This window comes from Ornithorhynchus anatinus, chromosome 4 (genome assembly GCF_004115215.2).
Source record: "Ornithorhynchus anatinus isolate Pmale09 chromosome 4, mOrnAna1.pri.v4, whole genome shotgun sequence".
NCBI lineage: Eukaryota > Metazoa > Chordata > Mammalia > Monotremata > Ornithorhynchidae > Ornithorhynchus > Ornithorhynchus anatinus.
In genome coordinates, this window is record NC_041731.1 from 133700034 (window position 1) to 133716955 (window position 16922).

The 16922-nt window shown below is 64.6% G+C and overlaps 1 protein-coding gene across 5 annotated transcripts in view; it reads right to left on the reverse strand.

The window, feature by feature from the left end:
• GRK4 (G protein-coupled receptor kinase 4) overlaps nucleotides 1-16922 on the reverse strand; it is a 132046-nt gene that overhangs the window by 92576 nt on the left and 22548 nt on the right. For 4 of the 5 annotated variants that reach the window (XM_029062823.2, XM_039911952.1, XM_029062816.2 and 1 more), the window contains exon 2: nucleotides 3282-3377. The exons of the other annotated variant lie outside the window; for it this stretch is intronic. Coding sequence is in view for 3 of the 4 variants with exons in the window: in XM_039911952.1 (XP_039767886.1) it covers nucleotides 3282-3377 (96 nt within the window). In the remaining variant the exon portion in view is untranslated. The remainder of the gene's footprint in view (nucleotides 1-3281; nucleotides 3378-16922) is intronic. 5 annotated transcript variants of the gene reach the window in all.

The following is a 16922-nucleotide window of genomic DNA, read 5'->3' on the forward strand; positions in this document are numbered from 1 at the left end:
GACGACCCGACGACCCCGTATCTCCCCCAGCGCTTAGAACGGTGCTCCGCACGTAGTGAGCGCTTGACAGATACCAACATTTCTCCCCCCCGGGCCGCCGGGAAGAAGGGGGCCGGTTTCTCCTCCCGGTGAACGTCCACGCCCGCCGAGACGCCGCGCCACGTCAGATCTCGGTGAAACCGAGAGGCCGCCGTGCCCCTCCGGGTGTGCGAGGTCGTGCGGTTCCGGATGGATTTTCCCAATGAACGGAACGCCCCGGGAGCGGGACGGGAATACCTCTGCCGCGACTCGTTCGAGGGAAAGGAACGAGCGGCCTCCGCCTCGGAATCGTTTAACGAGTCCTAAAGAATGCTGGGGCTTAGAGGGGGGGGAGGCCTCCCGATCCATCGTTCGGCCGCTTTCCCATAAACTCCCGTTCGTTCAATAGTACTTCTCGGGCGCTTACTCTGTGCGGAGCACCGGACTAAGCGCTCGGAATGGACAGATCGGTACCAGACAGAGACGGTCCCCGCCCCCCGACGGGCTCACGGTCTGATCGGGGGAGACGGACGGACGAGGACGACGGCGATAAACAGAATCAAGGTAACTCCCAAGATGAGGATGATCCTAACGGTGGCATTCGTTAAGCGCTCACTATGTGCAAAGCACTGCTCGAAGCGCTGGGAGGATACCAGGTCATCGGCTTGTCCCACCTGGGGCTCACAGGTTTAATCCCCATTTTCCAGATGAGGTCACTGAGGCCCAGAGAAGTGAAGTGACTTTGGCCAAAGTCCCCCGGCTGCCGAGCGGCGGAGCCGGGAATCGAACCCGTGACCTCCGACTCCCAAGCCCGGGCTCCCTCCACTGAGCCGCGCTGCTTCTCAAGAGAACTGCCGTCCTCGAGGGTCTGTCGACGGACCGGGCGATTTTTTTTTAACGCTACTTCTTAAGCGCTTACTACGTGCCAGGCACTTCACTAAGCGCCGGGGGAGAGAGACAGGGTCATCAGGTCGGACACGGTTCCGCTTTCGTTCGCTCAGTCCGACGGTGCTCTGCGCATAGTAAGCGCTCGATAAATACTACTGAATGAACGAACCTACGGAGCGCTTATTTTTTCAGCTGCGCCATCGCAGAGGAAGGAGATCTTATGTCCCGAGCGGTTGATTAATTACAGTTTTCGAGCCGAGCGGCTCGTCGGAGAATAATAATGACGACGACGGTATTCGTTAAGCACCGACCATGTGCCAACCGCTGTTCTAAGCGCTGGGGGGGGGGGGGGGGGGAGGATACAAGGTGATCAGGTTGTCCCACGTGGGGGGGTCCCGGTCCTCATCCCCATTTTCCAGACGAGGGAACTGAGGCCCAGAGAAGTGAAGGGACTCGCCCAAAGTCACACAACTGACAAGCGGCGGGGGCGGGATCAGAACCCACGACCCCTGACTCCCCCGCCCGGGCTCTTTCCACTGAGCCGCGCCGCTTCTCTTAAATACTAAAGGGCGTCGAGAAACGTTCGGTCCTTGGAGCCTCTACGGAAAACGTGACTTTTAACGGTAATAGTAATGATGACTGGGGTATCTGTTAAGCGCCTACTATACGCCAGGTACTGTCCTAAGCGCCGGGGGGGATACAAAGGTAGTCAGGTTGGACACAGTCCCTGTCCCACCCGGGGCTCCCCCATTTAAAAAAAAAAAAAAATGTTGGCATCCGTTCGGCGCTCACTACGTGCCGAGCACCGTTCTAAGCGCCGGGGGAGATACGGGGTCATCGGGTCGTCCCACGGGAGGCTCCCGGACCTCATCCCCATTTTCCAGATGAGGGAACCGGGGCCCAGAGAAGGGAAGTGACTCGCCCAGGGCCACGCGGCTGACAAGCGGCAGAGCCGAGATTGGAACCCACGGACCGCTGACTCCCAAGCCCGGGCTCTTTCCACTGAGCCACGGGGCGAGGGAACTGAGGCCCAGAGAAGTAAATTGACTTGCCCGAGGTAATAACGACTGTGGCCCTCGTTACGGACCTACTATGCGCCAAGCACTGTTTTAAGCACCGGGGCGGGTAGGAGCAGAAGAAGTAACAACGTGGCTCGGTGGCAAGAGCCCGGGCCCGGGAGTCAGAGGCCGCGAGTCCTAATCCCGGCTCCGCCGCTTACCATCTGTGTGCCTCTGGGCAAGTCGCTTCACTTCTCTGGGCCCCAGTGACCTCGTCCGGAAAATGGGGACGAAGACCGTGAGCCCCGCGTGGGACGACCCGACGACCTCGCATCTACCCCGGCGCTCAGAACGGCGCTCGGCACGCAGGAGGCGCTCGACGGATACCGACGTCATCAGCAGAAGGTGATCGGGTAGGACACGGTCCCCGTCCCACGTGGGGCTCCCGGTCGACCCCCACTGGACAGAGGAGGCCCAGAGAAGTGAAGCGACCTGCCCAAGGTCACACAGCAGACAAGGGGCAGCGCCGGGACCGGAGCCCGGGTCCTTCCGAAGCCCGGGGTCTGTGCTCCGCCCGCCGGGCCGCTCCGCTTTTTTAACCCAAGACACCGGCTAGAACGACGACGATAATGGCGTTGGTGTCTGTCAAGCGCTTACTATGGGCGCAGCGCCGTTCTAAGCGCCGGGGGAGACACGGGGGTGGACAGCGGACCCGAAGCGAACGGGATGCCATAAAACCAGAGGGCAAAAAGCGACGTTAAAAAAAAAGAGGTGAGGGGAGAGGGAGGCCGGTCCCGTCCGCGCGCCGATTCTCGGGCCACGTTTTAAAACTTTCATCTCGGTGCATCTGTTTTCCACCTCCGCCTCCGGGGCCGACGCCAATGCGCTCTAAGGCACCGTTACCACTCGGCGCTCCTTTCCGTCCGCGGGGCGTCCTAACGCGGCCCCGGCCAATGCGACGTTCACCTCCTTCTCGAGAACTGATTTACAGACGCCTCGCAGCTGTAAAGGAGCTAATTCCGCCACGTCACCCTCGAGAAGCGGTCCCGGGGCGCCGTTCCCGAAAACCGCTCTCTGCGCCGGGGCGGAGGGGGACGCGGGAGCAAAACGGGCCCCCCGAGCGCCGCGGAAGGCTCCCGGGGGGGGGGGGCGGAAACCGGAAAGGGGCGGAGGCGTCGGCTTCCGAAAAGCCGAACGAGCCCCCGTTTTCTCACCACGGGAGAGAGGCTCTCCGGAACCGTCATCCCGGGGCCGGGCAGCGGAAGCCGCGACGCGCTCCCGGCCGCGCGGAGCCCGTCTCCCGTCGCCCGAGAAGCCCACGGCTTCCAAGGGGGCCGGCGCCGCGGCGAGCGAGAGACGTACGTGAGATATACCCACCCGTCGAGCGTCTGAGGTCGCCGCAGTGGCTGACGTGGGGCAACTTGAGCATCTCCTTCCATTTCTTACTGCGGCCGTTCCGTTTCCCGCCTCCTCCTGAGGGAAACAGAGACGCCAGCTGAGAATAATTCATTCAACGGTATTCACTGAGCGCTTACTACGTGCGGAGCACCGGACCGAGCGCTTGGAATGGACAGTTCGGCAACAGCTGGGAGACGGTCCCTTGGTTCGCTCATTCAGGAGTATTTATGGAGCGCTCACTACGTGCGGAGCACCGGACCCGGCGCTTGGAACGGACAGATCGGCCACGGATAGGGACGGTCCCTGCCCTCTGACGGGCTCACGGTCTACTGATGATCGTCGTGCGATGGTACTCGTAAAAGAGCCCGTCACTTGACTCGATCGAAGCGCCGGGGTGGCTAGCCAGGTTGGACTCGGTCCCCGTCCCCCGCGTTCCTCGTCCCCCGTTCGCCAGACGAGGTGACCGAGGCCCAGACGGGCGAAGTGACTTGACCGCGGCAGACCCGCGATTAATAATAAGAATAATACTACTGATGTTGGTATCGGCCACGGAGAAGCGGCGTGGCTCAGTGGAGAGGAGGCCGGGCTTCGGAGTCAGAGGTCACGGGTTCGACTCCCGGCTCTGCCGCTCGTCAGCCGTGTGGCTGCGGGCGAGTCACTTCACTTCTCTGGGCCTCGGCGACCTCCTCTGGAAAACGGGGATGAAGACCGGGAGCCTCACGTGGGACGGACCTGATTCCCCTGCGTCTCCCCCCGGCGCTCAGAACGCTGCTCCGCACGTAGTAAGCGCTTAACGGATACCGACGTTATCATCATTAAGGGCTCACTACGTGCAAAGGCACCGTTCTAAGCGCTGGGGGGTCGACACAGGGCCGTCGGGTCGTCCCACGTGAGGCTCGCAGTCTTAACCCCCGTTTTCCAGACGAGGCCGCCGAGGCCCAGGAGAAGCGAAGGGACTCGCCCAAGGCCCCGCGGCGGACGAGTGGCAGAGCCCGTGACCTCCGACCCCCGAGCCACGCTGCTTTTCAAAACCCGGGGTCTCTCCAGAACCCGACCGTCGCTTCCGAACGGCCCGACGAGCTCTCCCGTCCGTGGCGATCACCTCCGGGGAAGAAGATCCCGGGAGGGGGAACCTCTCGCCGCGGGCGAGTGAGGACTCTCCCCTCGGGGAGAAACCGGTCGGGCGGCGGAGCGGGCGATCGCGTGTCCCGACGGCCGGTGGGCCGGGCCGAGGGGAGCGAGCCGACGGACGTTAGAGACCACGGTATTCGAGCGCCTGCTGCGAGCAAAGCCCTCCTCTGAGAGCCGGGGGCGGACGCGGGGCGGTCGGGCCGTCCCACGTGGGGCCCGCGGTCGATCCCCGTCTTCCAGGTGAGGGAACCGAGGCCCGGAGAAGCGAAGTGACCTTTCCCGTCGCTGTGGTCGGTATGCGTCAGGCGGCTCCTACGTGCCGAGCACCGTTCTAAGCCCTGGGGGAGATACGGGGCGATCGGGTCGTCCCACGTGGGGCCCGCGGGCTTCGTCCCCATTTCGCGGAGGAGGGAACCGAGGCCCAGGGAGGGCGACTTGCCCCAAGTCACCCAGCTGAGCGGCGGCGGGATTCGAACCCACGACGTTAAGGGGGAGGCGGGGCACTCGTTCCGGGGAAGGCGGGGTCTGGCCCGCGAGAGGACCCGTTCTCGCCGGGAGAGGATCGGCGAAGGGGCCGAGGGGGAGAGGCCAAGGAAGGGAACGGGCGCTCGGCGCCGCCGGCCTCCGGGCCGTCCATCCCCTCGCCCCCCTCCTCCCTCGCCTCCCTCCCCTCCTGATGACGTCGGCATCTGTTAGGCGCTCACGAGGCGCAGGGCACCGTTCTAAGCGCCGGGGGAGAAGCAGGGTCGTCGGGTCGTCCCGCGGGAGGCTCCCGGTCTTCAGCTGCCCGGTGGCAGCGCCGGCATTCGAACCCACGACCTCTGACCCCCAAGGCCGGGCCCTTGCCGCCGAGCCACGCCGCTTCTCCACCGCGGCCCGCGCGCCCCGCTCCTCGAACGCCAGCCAGCCCCCTCCGGGGGCCTCCGCCTCGTCCGGCTCGCCGTCGACCTCTCGCCCACGTCCCGCCGCTGGCCCGGCAGGCCCTCCCTCCTCAAATCCCACGGACAGATAATCTCCCTCCTTTCAGAGCCTCGCCGCAGGCCCCACCTCCTCCAGGGGGCCTGCCCTGACTGCGCCCTCCTCTCCTCTTCTAACCATCATAATAATAATAATAATAATAATAATAACAACAACGGCGGTATCTGTCAGGCGCTTACTACGGGCCGAGCCCTGTCCTAAGCGCTGGGGTAGACAGAGGGGAATCAGGCCGTCCCACGCGGGGCTCCCGGTCTTCATCCCCATTTTCCAGATGAGGTCGCCGAGGCACCGAGAAGCGAAGTGACTCGCCCAACGTCACACGGCTGGCGAGTGGCCGGGCCGGGATTCGAACCCGTGACCGCCGACTCCGCAGCCCGTGCCCCTTCCACGTCCGTATCTGCCGCTGATCTATTTCCGCTCACGTCTGTCTCCCCTCCTCCGGCCCGGGAGCTGGCTGCGGGCGGGGGCAACGTGTCCGTTTCTCGGACGATCCCACTCGCTCAAGCGCTTAACACGGTGCCCCGCACCCGGTGAGCGCTCGGTAGAGGCGAAGGAACGAATGAAACCTCATTCCTCACCGGCGGCGGGGCTCCCGCGGGCTCTCGACTCCCGGCTCGGCCGCCCGTCGGCCGCGGGACCGTGGGCGAGTCGCCTGGCCTCTCCGGGCCTCGGCTCCCCCCGTCCGCAAGACGGGGATCGACCGCGGGCCCCACGTGGGACGGCCCGACCGCCTCGCGTCCGCCCCCGGCGCTCAGAAGACGGTCTGGCCCGCGGCAGGCGCTCGACGGATACCGTGGTGTCAACGTCCGTCGGCTCGCTCCCCTCGGCCCGGCCCACCGGCCGTCCGGACACGCGATCGCCCGCTCCGCCGCCCGACCGGCTTCTCCCCGAGGGGCGAGTCCTCACTCGCCCACGGCGAGAGGTTCCTCCTCCTGGGATCTTCTTCCGTTCATGCAGCGGCATCTATCGAGCGCCTACCGTGTGCGGAGCGGTGTACCGAGCGCTTGGAATGAACAAGCCGGCAACGGGTAGAGACGGTCCCCGCCGTCCGACGGGCGCTCGGTCTGATCGGGGGAGACGGACGAGAACGACGGCGACAGACGGAGTCGAGGGGGAGAACGAGGCTCGGAACGGCGCTCCGCGCGTAGCGAGCGCTTACCGGACGCCGCCGTTATCAGCCGTCGTTAATCCTCTCTTTACAGATGGGGGAACTGAGGCGCAGAGAAGCGCCTCGCGCTCCGCAGAGCGCTCCGCGCCTAGTCACGTCTCACGCCGTCGCGTCGTCTCCGACCCGTCTGCCGTCGCTGCGGCGGTGGGATCCGCGGGGTGTCCTCGGGGAAGATCCGGGAAGCGGTTTCCCGTCGCCGCCTTCGGCGGGGCGAGCTCGGGTCTCCGCCCGCGACTCCCCCTCCCGGGCCGCCGCCGCCCGGCGCGGGGGAGTCTGGACCCGTGGCCGACGGGCGCCGCTCGCTGGCCGCCGCCCGGGCCCGGAATGGCCCGGACGGGCCTCGGCCTCCCTCTCCCCCCCCCCCCCGGGAGCCGAGACCGGTAGGGGACCGGAGACTCTCCGGGCGTGAGAGGGGCCGCGGGTGGCGAGCGCCGGAGGAACGGCGCCGATCGCTTCCCCGTGCCTCGGTTCCCTCACCCGTGAAACGGGGATCCGATACCTGTTCTCTCTCCCGCCTGGGTCTACGAACCCCAGGCGAGCCCGGCCCGTGTTGGATCTAATACGGTCGCAGGCACCCAGTGGGTGCCTCGCAAACACAGCCCGGATTGAGACGCCGCCGACCGTCGGGCACCCCTGCCTTCCGGATCGTCGAATCGATGGATGTCAGAGTTAGCTGCCCTGACAAATGATAACAATGACGACGGCAGTGTCGGTATCTGCCAAGCGCTCACTACGCGCCGAGCGCCCTTCTAAGCGCCGGGGGAGATACGGGCTCGTCGGGTCGTCCCCCGTGGGGCTCGCGCTCCTCGTCCCCTTTGTATGGAGGAGGGAACCGAGGCCCAGAGAAGCGAAGCGACTCGCCCGCGGTCACGCGGCTGAGAGGCGGCGGAGCCGGCACTCGAACCCATGACCTCCGACTCCCAAGCCCCGGCTCCTGCCCCCGGGCCCCGCCGTTGGGCACCTCCGCCTTCTGAATCGTCGAATCGACGGATACCAGGGTCCTCCGCCTTGACGAACCCCACTGTCCATCCGCGACGCGATTCAGAAGACCCGATGTCATCTGCCGCGAGGCTCGGCGGCAGGAGCCCGGGCTCGGGAGCCGGAGGTCGCGGGTTCGAATCCCGGCTCTGCCACTCGTCAGCCGGGTGACCGCGGGCGAGTCCCTTCTCTTCTGGGTGCCTCGGCGACCTCATCTGGGAAATGGGGATGAAGACCGGGAGCCTCCCGTGGGACGACCCGACGACCCCGCATCTCCCCCGGCGCTTAGAACGGGGCTCGGCGCGTAGTGAGCGCTTAGCGGATACCGACGTCGTTATTACTGTTATAACAGGAGACAACTTCCTCCGAGTCCTGCTAGTGAGTCCTTCGAGCGAGGAGCGGCGTGGCTCAGTGGGAAAAGCCCGGGCCTAGGAGTCGGGAGGACCCGGGTTCTAGTCCCGGCGCCGCCGCCCGTCAGCCGTGTGACCGCGGGCGAGTGGCTTCACTTCTCCGGGCCTCGGTTCCCCCCATCCGGAAAACGGGGAAGAAGACGGCGGGCCCCGCGTGGGACGACCCGATCGCCCCGCATCCTCCCCGGCGCTTAGAGCGGCGCCCGGCGCGTAGTTAGCGCTTCACGGATGCGCTTCACGGATCGTTACTCATTAATGATACCGGCGTTGGGATCTGTTAAGCGCTCGCTGGCCTGAAAGGGAAAAGGCCGCGCCTCCCGCCCGCTCGCTCGCTCGGAAATCTCCTCCGCGTCTCGGCCGCCCGGCGAGCTGAGTCCCGAGAGCCGCGCCGCCCGCCGTGAAACCCGTCTTTCGGGGCCTCTTCCCTTTTCGGCCGGCCACGTCGCCGCCCGGGTCAGGACGCGGCGAGGCAGCTCGCGGAAAGCGAGAGAAAACGGGTTCTAAAAATGCGTCGCCGTTACCGAGGGGGCGTACTGCCGCACTGGGTGGGGAGGGCGAGAGGGAGGGCGTCACCCGCCGGGACCTAAGGGCAAAAGGAAGTGGTGAGAATCGCCCCGAAGAAAACCTAAAACGGGGGTGAATCGCCTTCCGCGGGGCCAACGGTCTCGGGTCGGAAAGGACGGATTTTTCGGGTTCCCGACCGCTTCTTCCTAAAGTTACACGGCGGACAAAGCCTGATTAGCTTTAACCGTCCAATCGAGCAGCGGCGTGGCTCGGCGGCAAGAGCCCGGGCTCGGGAGTCGGAGGTCATGGGCTCGAACTCCGCCTCTGCCGCCTGTCAGCCGGGTGGCCGTGGGCTGGTCGCTTCACTCCTCCGGGCCTCAGCGACCTCATCTGGAAAATGGGGATGAAGACTGGGAGCCTCCCGCGGGACGACCCGATGGCCTCGCATCTCCCCCCAGCGCCCGGCACAGAGTACGGAGCACCGTTCATTCACTCGGCAGTATTTACCGAGCGCTTACCGCGTCCAACTTAGCTGCCAACATTATCGTTATGATACTGTTATTATCCCACTAAGCCACGAGAAGCAGTGCGGGGGCTCGGTGGCAAGAGCCCGGGCTTGGGAGTCAGAGGACACGGGCTGGGGAGTGCAGTCCCACGCGGGGCTCACGGTCTTCATCATCCCCACTGGGCAGACGAGGGAACCGAGGCACGGAGAAATCAGGTGACTTGCCCGAGGTCAGGCAGCTGACAGGCGGCGGAGCCGGGATCGGAACCCACGACCTCTGCCTCCCGAGCCCGGGCTCTCTCCGCCGTGCCACCCTGCTTCTCGAGGAGCGCTGGGGCGGATACGGGGGCATCGGGTCGGCCCGGGTGGGGCCCACGGTCCTCATCCCCACTGGGCAGATGAGGAAACTGAGGCACGGAGAAATCAGGTGACTCGCCCGGAGTCACACGGGAGACAGGTGGCATTTTACAAAATGCCGTCAGTACAACGTGTTTCGCTTCGCTCCGTTTCGCCTTGCCGTCCGCCTCCCCCGTTTAGACCGCGAGCCCAGCGTCGGGCCGGGACCGTCTCTATCCGTCACCCAACTGCCCACTCCGAGCGCTTAGTACAGTGCCCTGCACGTAGCGAGCGCTCAGTAAATCCGATCGGATGGACGGACCACCATAAAAAGGTCAATATCTGAGCTCTCGGAACAGATTCGCAATAGTGTCGTTTGTCACGCGCTCGCTACGCGCAGGGCACCGTTCTAAGCGCCGGGGGAGATACGTGGGGGAGACTGTCCCAGGCGAGGCTCCCCGTCTTCATCCCCGCTTTCCAGAGGAGGTCACTGAGGCCCAGAGAAGTGAAGGGACTCGCCCACGGCCACACGGCTGACGAGGCGGCGGAGCCGGGATCCGAACCCGTGACCTCGGACTCCCGGGTCCGCGCTCTTGCCGCTGAGCCACGCTAAGCGCCTACCCCGTGCCAGGCCCCGTTCCGGGCGCCGGGGCGGACACGCTCCGTCCGTTTCTTCGCCCCAAACTGAGAGAAAATATCCGAAAAGATGTCCCCCACCCCCCCCCCGATTTCCCTAATTTCCGTTTCTCGTCCGGAAACGGCGCGGGGAGCAAGCGCCGACACATACGCACGGGCTTCTAGGGTGGAGAATGTGCGAGCTTCCTTCTCGCTAAATGACTCACTCTGCCGAAACCCACCCACCGCACGTTAGCAGCAACTCGAAACAGACCGGCACGCCGAAGGAGGAGAAGAAGAGCGGTTAGAGAACAATGACGACGACAATAAGGACGGATGGTATTTCTTAATAATAATAACGACGGGGGCGTTCGTTAAGCGCCTACTAGGTGCCGAGCGCCGTTCTGAGCGCCGGGGGTGAGACGGGGTGGTCGGGTCGGCCCACGGGAGGCTCACGGTCTTAATCTCGGTAAGTCTTAATAAGTCTCGGTAAGCCTTAAGCGCCTGCTACGTGCCGAGCGCCGTTCTAAGCGCTGGGGCAGGCAGAGGGTTTATCAGGTTGTCCCACGCGGGCCTCGCGGTCTTCATGCCCATTTTGGGGACGAGGGAGCTGAGGCGTAGGGAACGATACGCCTCAGGAGCAGCGTGGCTCGGTGGAAAGAGCCCGGGCCTGGGAGTCTTGAGGTCAGGGGTTCGGGTCCCGGCTCTAGCCCCTCGTCAGCTGGGGGAGGGTGGGCGAGTCACTTCGCTTCTCCGGGCCTCCGTTCCCTCACCCGTCAAATGGGGATGAACCGCGAGCCTCCCGCGGGACGACCCGACGACCCCGTATCTCCCCCGGCGCTTAGAACGGTGCTCCGCACAGAGTGAGCGCTTAACGGACGCCGACGTTATTATTATTATTATTATTATTATAATGATAACGGCGGCGATCGATAAGCCGTCACTGTGTGCCCCGTGAAGGACCCGGTTCCAAGAGAAGGGAAGCGACCTGCGCAAAGTCACCCGGCTGACAGGTGGAGGAGCCGGCATTCGAACCCACGACCTCGGACTCCCAGGCCCGGGCTCTCTCCGCTGGGCCGCGCTGCTCAGATTCCAAGGCTTCGGCCTTTCGGCTTCCCAGATCCCACTAAGGAATCCCGCCCCGCCCCCGCCCCGCCCCACTTTTCGCTATAAACTCTTCCCGGGGCAGGGACCGGGTCCATTAATTAATAAGGATAACAGTGACGATGACGACGGTATTCGTTAAGCCCTTACCACGTGGCAGGCACTGGGTCGGACGCGAACAGATCGAGTTGGACACAGTCCCCGTCCCGCTTGGGTCTCACCGCCCCGATCCCCGTTTGCCCCACGAGGTGACTGAGGCCCAGAGAAGTAACGTGAAGAGTCGGAGAAGCAGCGCGGCTCGGGGGAGAGAGGCCGGGCTTGGGGGTCGGGGGTCGGGGGTTCGAATCCCCGCTCCGCCACCTGTCAGCTGGGCGGCTGAGGGCAGGTCCCTTGGCTTCTCGGTGCCTCGGCGACCTCGTCTGTGAAACGGGGATGAAGACTGGGAGCCCCACGGGGGACAACCTTGTACTCGTGGCACACGGTAAAGCGCTCCGTTGAGAAGCAGCGTGGCTCGGTGGAAGGAGCCCGGGCTTGGGGGTCGGGGGCCGGGGGTTCGAATCCCGGCCCCGCCACCCGTCAGCCGTGCGACTTCGGGCCGGTCACTTCGCTTCTCTGGGCCTCAGTCACCTCAGCTGGAAAACGGGGATTAGAACCGTGAGCCTCACGTGGGGCGGCTTGATCGCCTTGTATCCTCCCCGGCGCTCAGGACAGCGCACTGCACGCAGTAAGCGCTTAACGAACGCCACCGTCGTCATCGTCCAGGTCTTCTGAATCCCGGGCCTGCGGGGTCTTTCCGCCGCTTCTCCGTTTGCGGACGCGCCCCCTGCCCTCAAGCCATCGACTTACTGTGCTAAACACTCGGTAGGGTGTGATCCTGTAAGAATAATCCCCATAATAATGATAATCACAATGTCGGCATCCGTCAAGCGCTCACGACGCGCAGAGCACCGTTCTGAGCGCTGGGGGAGATACAGGGTCATCACGTGGTCCCACGCGGGGCTCCCGGTCCTCATCCCCATTTTGCAGATGAGGGAACTGAGGCCCCGAGAAGCGAAGTGACTCGCCCGAAGTCACCCGGCTGACAGGCGGTGGGGTCGGCGTTCGGACCCACGGCCTCCGACCCCTAAGCCCGGGCTCTCTCCGCTGAGCCGCGCGATAGCCCAAGACGCTCGGCAGACGTTCGTTCGATGGTATCTGTCGAGCGCTCACTGTGTGCGGAGCGCTGGACCGAGCGCTCGGAACGGACGATCCGGCAACGGGCAGAGACGATCCCTGCCCGACGGACGGGCTCGCGGCCCGAACGTGTTCCCGGCCCACGAGGAACTTACAGTTTGGGGGTAAACACAAAAATCACCGACAGGGGAAACGGCAGAGAATGAGGATATGTACGTAAGTACCGTGGGGCGAGGATCAAAGCATCTAGAATAAAGAAAAAACGGCATCTGTTAAGCTCTTACCGGGCGCCAGGCACCGTACTGAGCACTGGTGGACACGAGCCATTCGAGTCGGACGCAGTCCCGCTCCCACGTGGGGCTCACGGTCTCAATCCACGGGAGAAGCGAAGCGGCTCGCCCGAGGTCACGCCGCGGACGAGGGGCGGGGCCGGGATTCGAACCCAGGCCCGGGCTCTATCCACCACGCCGTGCCGTTTCTCTAACCGTGGTCTCTGTTAGGCGCCCACTACGCGCCAGGCACCGTTCTGAGCGCTGGGGCGGATACAGGCTACTCAGGTTGGACCCGGCCCCTGTCCCGCGTGGACCCGACGGTCTGAATTCCCGCTTCAGAGAGTCATTCGATCGTATTTATTAACGATAATGATAAAGTGGGCACTCGTGAAGCGCTCACTACGCGCAGAGCGCCGTTCTAAGCGCCGGGGGAGATACGGGGTCGTCGGGTCGTCCCACGGGAGGCTCGCGGTCTTACTCCCCGTTTTCCAGATGAGGGAACTGAGGCCCAGAGAAGCGAAGCGACCCGCCCACGGTCACCCGGCTGACGGGTGGCAGGGCCGGGATTCGAACTCACGACCTCGGACTCCAAAGCCCGTGCTCTTTCCACTGAGCCACGCCGCTTCTCAAACGTCGGTATCTGTTGAGCGCTCGCTGCGCGCAGAGCACCGTTCTAAGCGCCGGGGGAGATACGGGGTGGTCGGGTCGTCCCCCGTGAGGCTCGCGGTTAACCCCCATTTTGCAGACGAGGGGAACTGAGGCCCAGAGAAGTGACTCGCCCACAGTCACCCGGCTGACGAGCGGCGGAGCCGGGAGCCGAACCCACGACCTCTGACTCCCAAGCCCGGGCTCCTTCCGCTGAGCCACGAGAGAATCTCCGCCCGCGACGGGCTCGCTCTCTAGGGAGAAACGAAAGAACCGACGAGAAGACTCCACTCTCCAAATAAAGGAAAAACAAAAAAAGAGCCCGACGGAAAGAAACCGACAACGGGCTCGCGGTCGGGAAGGGGGGAGACAGACGACGAAACAAGTAGACGGGCAACGGTACCATCAGAATAAACAGAATTATAGATATATGCAGATCATTAATTAAGTGGAACGGTAAATACGTCAAAAAATATACACAAGCGGTGCGGGGTGGGGAGGGGGGAGAGCGGAGGGAGGGAGTCGGGGCGACGGGGAGGGGAGGAGGAGCGGAGGGAAAGGGGGGCTCGGGCCGGGAAGGCCCCCCGGAGGAGGCGAGCCCCCGGGAGGGCCCGGAAGAGGGGAAGAGAGCGAGTCCGGCGGAGGCGAGGAGGGAGGGCCTTCCGGGACCGCGGGGGGGCCGCGGGCCGGGCGTCGACGGCGGGCCGGGCGAGGCCGGGGGACGGCGAGGAGGCGGGCGGCGGAGAGAGAGGAGGGAGGAGGAGAGGGAGGAGGGGGCCGGGGGACGGACGGCTCGGAAGCCAAAGCTCCTCCCAGTCTCCACTACGGGAGGGAGAGTGAAGCCGAGGCCCGTCCGTTCCATCCCGAGCCCGGGCGGCGGCTGGCGAGCGCAAGGCCGTCTCTGCCACGGGTCCAAACTCCCCCGGGCCGGGCGGCGGCGGCCCGGGAGAGGGCCGAGGGCGGAGGCTCGGGTCCACCGCGCGGAAGGCGGCGGCCGGCGACCGCTTCCCGATCTGGCCCGAGAAAAGTCCGGGGATCCGCCGCCGGGACGGCCGCGGACGGAGAGCGGGGCGTCGCCGCGGACGGCACCGGACGACGGCCCGGAGGGGCCGGAGAGGAGGCCGCCGGCGGTCGAGGCGGGATGGGACGAGCGTCTCGATGTGTGCGGGGGGCACGGGGTGAGGAGGCCGGACTCCAACTCGTGGGGCGACGGGGCCGGGTGAGGAGAAGCGGGCCGAGAGGACGGCGCGGGAGCGGCGGCGAGAGACGGCGTTAGAGGGGGTCCCCGTTCGGAGGACGCTGGAAAAGTCGGGAGGGGCTGCCGGGAGCCTACTGGGGAGGCCAAAAATGGACACTGACCCCAGTCGAATGGAGCGAATAAAGGGCGGTGGTCAGAACGCGCCTGGTTTGCAGTTCTCCGTCAACTGGAAACCCGGAGAAGCGGCGCGGCTCAGCGGAAAGAGCCCGGGCCTGGGAGTCGGGGGTCACGGGTTCCAATTCCGGCTCTGCCACCCGGCAGCCGGGTGACCGTGGGCGAGTCGCTTCACTTCTCCGGGCCTCAGGTCCCTCATCCGGAAAACGGGGATGAAGACCGGGAGCCTCACGAGGGACGATCCGATGACCCCGTCTCTCCCCCGGCGCTTACAACGGTGCTCTGCCCATAGTGAGCGCTTGACAGATAACGACGTTACTGTTATTAGTTGCAGTATGACAACGGTTCATTCTTCGATTCATTCAATAGCATTTACCGAGCGCCCGCTGTGGGCACGGCGCTGTACTAAGCGCCTGGAATGGACAGTTGGGCAACGGATTATAACCGCTAATTATAACTGTGGTATCCGTTAGGTACTTACTCTGTGCCCGGCACCGTTCTACTGACTGGGGTGGATGCGAGATAACAATAATAATAATAATAATAATAATAATAATAACGTCGGTATCTGCTAAGTGCCTCCTACGTGCCGAGCACTGTCCCGGGCGTCGGGGGAAGAGACGAGGTGATCGGGTTGTCCCGTGTGAGGCTCGCAGCCTTCATGCCCATTTACCAGATGAGGTCACTGAGGGTAATCAGGGCCCGGGGGACTCACGGTCAAAGTAGGAGGGAGAACGGGTACCGGATTCCCATTCTACGGGAAAGAAAACCGAGGCCCAGAGAAGGTGAGAGAAATGACGGAGCCGGGATTAATGATGATAATAACGTTGGTACTTGCGAAGCGCTTACCACGTGCCGAGCACCGTTCTAAACGCCGGAGCGGACACCGGGTCATCGGGTCGTCCCACGTGAGGCTCGCGGTCTTGATCCCCGTTTTCCGGAGGAGGGAACTGGGGCCCGGAGAAGTGAAGTGACTTGTCCAGAGTCACCCGGCCGACAGGTGGCCGAGCCGGGATTAGAACCCGTGACCTCTGACTCCCGACCCCGCGTCCTTTGATCGGAACCCCGGTTCGCGCTCTCTCCTCTAGACCGTGTCGTTTCTCGCGGCTAAGTGTCTTATTTACAGACATGAATAAACTCCACTCTGGTCCGTACTTCACTCTGCCGCCGGGATCGGATCGTTTCCTCGCAAAGACGTTCACGCCGCGTCACCCCCCCCACCGCTTCAAAAAACTCCAGCGGTCCACCGCCCACCTCCGTCGGCTTTAAAGCCATCCGTGCCGCCGCCCCGCCCCCCCCCCCCCCCCGCCTCGCCGCTCTCCTACTCGAACCCGGCCCGCACGCTCCGCTCCTCTAGCGCTCACCTCCTCACCGGGCCTCCGACTCGCCCGTCCCGCCGCCGATCCCTCGCCCACGTCCCGCCTCGGGCCTGGAACGCCCCCCCTCCCCCGATCCGCCGGAAAGTGACTCTTCCCCTCCATTTCGGAGCCCTACCGGAGGCCCCCCTCCTCCGGGAGGCCTTCCCAGACCGAGCCCCGCTTTTCCTCATCTCCCGCGCCCTTCGGCGTGGCCCTGACTCGCTCCCTCTGCTCCTCCCCTCTCCCACAGCCCTTCCGTACACATCTGCAATTTCATTCATTTGTACCGACGGCTGTACGTTGACGTCGGCATCTGGTAAGCGCCTACTACGTGCAGAGCACCGTTCTGAGCGCTGGGGGAGACACGGGGTCATCGGGTGGTCCCACGCGGGGCTCACGGTTAACCCCCATTTCACGGATGAGGTCACCGAGGCCCGGAGGAGCCAAGCGACTCGCCCGCCGTCACCCGGCTGACAGGTGGCGGAGCCGGGAGTCGGACCCGTGACCTCTGACTCCCAATTGCGGGCCCCTTCCGCTGAGCCACGCTCACTCGTTCATTCGATCATACCGATCGAGCGCTTACTACGTGCACGGCCCAGGCAGCGCGGCTCAGCGGAAAGAGCCGGGGCTTGGGAGTCGGCGGCCACGGGTTCTAATCCCCGCTCCGCCTCTTTATCCGCCGTGTGCCTGTGGGCAAGTCCCTTCACTTCTCTGGGCCCCAGCTGCCCCATCCGGAGAATGGGGATGAAGACCGGGAGCTCCGCGTGGGACCACCTGATGACCTTGCGTCGACCCCGGCGCTTGGAACGCGGACGTGGCACGTAGGAAGCGCTCAACGGACGCCGTCGTCATTATTATTATCATTACCGAGCGCTTGGAGCGGACAGCTGGGCAACGGATAGAGACCGTCCCCGCCCGACGACGGGCTGACGGTCTCGACGGGGGAGACGAGACGGCAGAACGAAACGGCACGAGACGCGACAAGACTCCGGACCGTAAGCTCGTCGTGGGCAGGGAACGTCTGTTTGTTCTCGCAGTGACCACGAATACACCGAGGGGAAACGGTCCAAG